This window comes from Nicotiana tomentosiformis, chromosome 8 (genome assembly GCF_000390325.3).
Source record: "Nicotiana tomentosiformis chromosome 8, ASM39032v3, whole genome shotgun sequence".
Taxonomy (NCBI): Eukaryota; Viridiplantae; Streptophyta; class Magnoliopsida; order Solanales; family Solanaceae; genus Nicotiana; species Nicotiana tomentosiformis.
The window spans coordinates 5,180,149-5,186,739 of NC_090819.1; the positions used below are offsets into that span (position 1 = coordinate 5,180,149).

At 37.1% G+C, this 6,591-nt stretch overlaps 1 protein-coding gene across 3 annotated transcripts; it reads left to right on the plus strand.

Moving 5' to 3' along the window:
• Positions 1-531: 531 nt before the first annotated feature.
• Positions 532-4,299, plus strand: LOC104103799 (beta-glucuronosyltransferase GlcAT14A-like). 3 transcript variants are annotated; one of them, XM_009611733.4, is made up of 5 exons: positions 532-689; positions 1,457-2,374; positions 2,466-2,541; positions 2,639-2,754; positions 3,595-4,299. In XM_009611733.4, exons 2-5 carry the CDS (start codon positions 1,789-1,791, stop codon positions 4,086-4,088), a joined length of 1,272 nt encoding a protein of 423 aa, XP_009610028.1. In that variant the 5' UTR covers positions 532-689; positions 1,457-1,788; the 3' UTR covers positions 4,089-4,299. The 3 variants fall into 3 exon arrangements, with proteins under 3 accessions (XP_009610028.1, XP_009610029.1, XP_009610027.1); XM_009611734.4 differs by having other exon boundaries at positions 534-842; XM_009611732.4 differs by having other exon boundaries at positions 534-695.
• The last annotated feature ends 2,292 nt before the right edge of the window (positions 4,300-6,591 follow it).

Consider the following 6,591-nt stretch of genomic DNA (forward strand, 5'->3'; position numbering starts at 1 on the left):
GAGGTCACTCCCACCTTGTCCCATATATCTTCGCTCCTAATCTTATCTCTCCTAGTATGCCCACACATCCACCTAAGTATCCTTATTTTCACTATTTTTATCTTCCGAACGTGTGAGTTCTTGACTGGCCACCACTCTACCTCGTACAACATAGTTGGTCCAACAATCACTCTATACAACTTACCTTTAAGTCTTGATGGCACATTCTTATCACATAGAACGTCGGATGCGAGCCTCCGTTTTATCCACCCCACTCCAATAGGATGTGTGACATCGTTGTCGATCTCCGCATTTTCTTAGATTATTAACCCAAAATACTTAAAACTTCTTCTCTTGGGGATGACGTGTGTATCAATCCTCGCTTATATAATTTAATCCCACCAAATATCATCCCAAAGTTATCCACAACCCATTTTACCCCAAATAAAAACTATTGAAGAAAAAAGACTAGCCAAACTTTATAAGGAGTAAATAATATATATTATTGAGAATTGACGGGAAAAAAAATTATTATTGAGAATGTGCCAATGTGGGATGGTTTCCCGGAAGTCAGTTAACAGAATAGCTCAACAAAGCCAAAGGGAAGAAGAGGCTCTTCTCTTTTACGTCCATTGTCCTTATTCTTCTTCTTCATTTTCATTCTTGGACGTGTACAAAACAAAGGATCATCTTTTTCAAGCTTCTCAAATGTACATGTAAATTGAATTCTCTCTCTTGTATTATACATTTACATGTTTTTTTATAACGGCAGAGATGGATCCAGCATATAGACAATAAAGGGTATAATCAGGGTCGAGTCAGTAGCGGAGACAAGAATTCCAACATGGGGTTCAAGAATATATGTAAATGTCACACCTGAGATTTGAACCTATACGCTTCTATTTCGAGCGATTCAAAAAAATTTAATTTTTTTTTTTACCTATTTATGCAGCATAACTTTTCGATAATTCATTGCATGTGGCTCCGCTACTGGCTTGAGTTACGTATATTCATGTAGAAAATTAAAAACAAAATGTGTGTATATAAGAAAAGATGAAGCCATTGCATTTATTATGTATTAGATTCTGTTTTTTGTGCTCCTTTTGTGGTGTTTGAGAAATTGCAAATCTAAAATTTATAAATGCAATAAAGGAATAGATAAATATCAGCTTAGGACCATATTATTGGCCTATGATTTGGTCTCTTTGATCCCAAAATGCAGTCCTGATGTAACATTCTTGGCCTTATTCTGCTAAAAAGATTCATTTGGATGTTTACTTCTGTTTGTTTCCCTTATCAAAAAAGATTCATTTTTATAGTTGAACATTAGCATGTTTACAATAGTAGTAGTCTTGTTTTGTCTTTCTACCAACTTTTAGCTCAAGATGGTCTAATGACTATTTCAGAATTTTCTTCACCATTTTAGTTTAAATAATGCTGATGCTGACCTTTGATTTGTTGGCTTTTGATTCAACAGAATATTCAGAGAGTATAAGGTAGGGGATCAATTTGAAGAAGGCGATTCTTGATAACCAATAACTACAGGCTCGTGGGGCCTTTTGGTTTTCGATTGCCTAGTCGATAAGAGTTGAGTTTGATCGGAGGCGGATATTCCTCTTCCAATGTTGAGATAACGGAGGCGGATATTCCACCTATTGTCAATCGTTCCTTCAGGGATATACTGAAGGGGCCGAGTGGTCAAAAGTAGCACAGAATGTAAATCTGTTGAAGTTTTTCTAGGTAGATTTTATGTTAGACTTCGGAGAAGAGAAAAGAGACATTCATTAGAGTACATGATAAGGTTTAGCAATGAGGTCCTTGAATGTGGAGAAAAGATGGATATTTCCTCTAATTATAAGCTCACTTGTGTCGATTTTCCTTCTTGCTACCTCTTTTGACATGGGCCTCATTTCTTCATTGCATACAATCAATTCAGTTTTCTCAATTTTCCCATCTCATGTTATAACAAATCAAACTAGCTTGTATTTAGCTGAAGCAAAACTTAAGCAAGTTCCACGTCCTCCTCCTCCGCCTCCTGCTGCTCCTCCTTCACCACGTTTTGCTTATTTGATATCCGGATCAAAGGGTGATTTAGATCAACTTTGGCGAACACTGAAATCATTGTATCATCCACGGAATTATTATGTTATTCACTTGGACCTAAAATCATCGGTAGAAGATAGACTAGAACTTGCTTCTAGAGTTGCAAATGAACCTATTTTTGCCAAGGTTGGGAATGTACACGTGATTAAAAAAGCAAATATGGTGACTTATCGCGGTCCGACTATGGTCTCTAATACTCTTCATGCCGCGTCTATTCTCCTGAAGAAATATAAGCACTGGGATTGGTTTATTAACCTGAGCGCATCTGATTATCCTCTACTAACTCAAGATGGTTAGTTCTCTTGTTGTTTAGCAAATATTTTTGGTCCATTTTCTGCTTCTTTACTTGAAGATGTTATTTGATTTATTCATTTGCTTTACAGATCTTCTCTACACATTTTCTGAACTAAAACGCGACTTTAATTTCATTGAGCATACAAGCCGGTTGAGATGGAAAGAGTATGTTATCCTTTTTCCGGAGTTTCTCATTTTGTGCTTTGGCTGTTTTCACAGTTCATTCTGTAATTTTTATGTCATTCTATTTATCCTTCTGTAGGTCACAAAGGGCAATGCCGCTTATTATAGACCCCGGGCTTTATCAGAATACTAAATCTGATATATTTTGGGTCTCGCCAAGGCGAACACTTCCCACAGCCTTTAAACTCTTTACCGGTTAGATATCATAACTAAGTCTACATATTTTGGTTTTCTTGAAGGTGTTTGCTGATGTTTATGCTTCACAAATGCAGCTCAGTCTAAATGCAAAATTTCTATGGCTTTTTTCCCTTAGAATTGAAAAGACCGTGGAATCAGCCACTGATGCTTGCATCAGAGTAGTCTGCCCTTCCCCCGACCCTGCGTTAACGCGGGATGCTTTGTGCACCGGGACTCTACTATTTTGTTTGTTAAAACATCATATATTAAACAAACTTACCGATCTTATGGAGAAAAGGAAATGACTTTGTCATGTTCAGACCTAATGACATGGAACATCCAGGAACTGCTATGTTGCTCAGACTCTCCGAAAATATTGTTGGTGTGTGTCAGACCCTCCAAAAGTAGTGTATTTTTGGAGGATCCGACACGGGTGCGGCAAAATTTTGGAGTATAGCGCATCTGCACTTTCGCCAGGACCATAGTTGTCCTCTTTTCCATCTTGTTGTTATAAATATTAAGAACTACGCCTCAATCTCGAGCAAGTTGGGGTCAACTATATGAAGCAGTATATCTAGGATCCGGTATGTTGCTCGGACTCTCTAAAAATGTCGCCAGGTGCGTGTCGGATCTTCCAAAAGTAGTACATTTCTGAGGATCCGACACGGGTGCGATAATATTTTGGAGAGTCCGCGCAACATTATATAGGAGTATAGCGCATCTGCATTATCTTCCAGGACCATAGTTGTCCTCTTTTCCTTTCTTACGATTATAAACAGTAACAGCTATGCCTCAATCCCGAGCAAGTTGGAATCGGCTACATGAATCCCCACTGACCCTGTTAAAATTTTGATACAGGCTCAGCTTGGACGGTCCTTTCGCGTGCATTTGTGGAGTACTGCATATGGGGTTGGGACAATCTTCCTAGGACACTACTTATGTACTACTCAAATTTTGTATCCTCTCCTGAAGGCTATTTTCAGACTGTTATATGCAATGCCCCTGAGTTTTCTTCAACTGTTATTAACCATGACTTACACTATATTGCTTGGGATATCCCTCCAAAACAACATCCACACATTCTTTCCCTAAATGACATTGGAAAAATGATAGCAAGTGACACTGCATTTGCGCGCAAATTCAAGAAAAATGATCCTGTTTTAGACAGGATTGATCAAGAATTTCTTCATCGCGGCAATGGTAGTTTCACACCAGGAGGTTGGTGTGCCGGAAATCCACCTTGTTCGGAAGTTGGAAATCCAACAAAGCTTAGACCAGGTCCAGGAGCGCAAAGGCTTCGACGTCTTATCGATAGACTAGTTTCATTTGCTAGTCAAAACCAATGCAAGTAGATTTTTGTTCTACTTTTTCTGGTTCTTGATTGAAAGAGTATTTATAGAGTTCATTAAAAGATCCAGTCAATAAAAATATTGACATTGTACTAAATTTTGTAATTTTGGTGGTGCTGTTTTTGGAACTACACTTGTCTAAAGAATTGACCTCATCTCTATGGCTTCTTTATTTAGTAAACAATTTCTGGTGCATTGCACCTATTTCTTGGTATGGATCTCCAGATGTGTCTATCTATTACTCCATTTTCTCTTTGGTTTATATATATATATATATATATAGTGTTGTGGTAAAGTTGCTGCCATGTGACCAGGAGGTTACGGGTTCGAGACGTGGAAACAGCCTCTTACAGAAATGCAGGGTAAGATTGCATACGATAGACCCTTGTGGTCCGGCCCTTCCCCAGACCACGCGCACAGCGGGAGCTACAGCGGGAGTTTAGTGCACCAGACTACCTTTTTTTTTTTAGTGTTGCGGCGAAAAAAAATATATACTATAAACTCAAGTATGTGTAATCGCCTAAAACGAATCTGCATTGGTAATGTAGAAAATAATGATAGTTATAATCTGTCAACTTATATTAATAGTGTAAAAAAAATTATACTGTAAACGCGAATAACTTAAATCCAGTTTCATTTGCAATGTTATAGTGCTCATTATGTACCCTCACCTATTCCAGTCCCATTTACGCCGCCCCTCTTTCGCTCTAACTCCGCTAAAAGAGGACCATGCCGTCTTTGTTGATGACATAGTTAAGTAATTGAAAGTCTATTCTCTTTAATCAGGGGCGAAGCTAAAATTTTTTTTAAGGATGTTCAAACTTGAAATAAGTAAAAGAAAATTTCGACAAAGAGTGTTCAATATATATTATATATCTCTAAAATATGATATTTTATCTATATACGCAGTGTAATTTTCCGACAAATGGTGGTCAATTGACCACCTTAACCAAAGTGTGGCTTCGCCCCTGTCTTTAACAACTAAAGTTTTTAGATGAAATGGTCACATAATTACTTTCCCAATATTCTATCTGATATCAAGAAAATATCAGAAACCAAAACGGAAAGTAAACAGAAAATTAGGAAATGCAGAAAATTAGTTATGCGTTCATCCAAACCAGTAGCTAGCTTTGGCTCGGACCTTACATATGTGATAAAAAAAAATTCACTAGATAAGTACAAATAATTGATTTCCAACCCAATAAAATCAAATGAGTTGCGATAAAGTCTCGTACTCGTACCCATAAAGTTCAAATCTTGAATCCGTCTCTGGACGAGAACCACACAAACAATTAAGAGATATCAAATACAGGGCAGTTCACCCTAGGCCAATAAAGCTCTTGCTTTAGACCCCAAATTAGAAAATTGAATTATCTAGAGAACATAATGAGAGTTTCAATATAATATAGCATATTGCATACACATACATAACACAAATTCATTTTTCCCCACGCCAGATGCATTGCTGACCAACCACTGCTGACATGTAAAATACATTCATTTATTCCCATATAATACTTTCATTTACCCCATATAATACATTCATTTATTCCCATGCCAGAAACATCGCTAACCAACCATTGCTAATATGTATGATATTCTTTTGGGCTTTTGATAAAGAATATTCTAGGGAAAAGGCCGTTCTTAATATATATATATATATATATATATATATATATATATATATATATATATTGTTAGGATCGTGAACCCGGGTAGTGCGGAATTTAGCCAAACAATGGTATAATGACAATAACAAAGGCAATGAAAGTTGATAACAACGACAATTAAAGCATATAAAGAAGACACAAATTTAACGTAGTTCGGTCAGTGTGACCTACGTCCACAAGCGGATATGAGCAAATTTACTATACCAATAAGAGTACAAAATTAGAGTAAATACTCTAATTAATCCCAAATAACCTAAGAGAATAACCTCGCAAGATCACTCCAAAAAAAGGGTTCACACAAGTGCTTCCCAACACTAACTCTCATACAAAACACTCCTAATAAAGGAGGAAAAGAAGAAACAAGAATTGAAGACAAGTCTTGTTAGTGTGTTTCCAAATGAATAGAGAGTTCTCATTATATAGGAAGAGAAGAAAGAAATGCTTTGCCAACAATTGGTCACATCCTCTCAAAATACAAGGCTATTTTTTGGCCAACAAGGCCTAAAATAAAAGGCTCCAAATGTGCCAACAAGGCTCACAAATAAAAAGCCTAAAAATAAGCCCACCTTTTACAAATCTCTACATTCGCCTAATTTTGGCTGATATAGTAAATTTGCTTCACCTTCTTCGCAAAAGCCCCAATGGGTATATGTCAAAATTTAATGCCATCAAAATCAGACAAGTTGTCTGATACCGAAACTGTAGTAGGGCCTATAACAGTGGAGCCCAATAAAGTATACAACGAACCAGATCTGTGTGCTTTCATGATCACAAGAGCACCTTGAACAATTTTTAGAACTTCACCTTCACCAGTGAATTTGCACCCAAGGGATTCT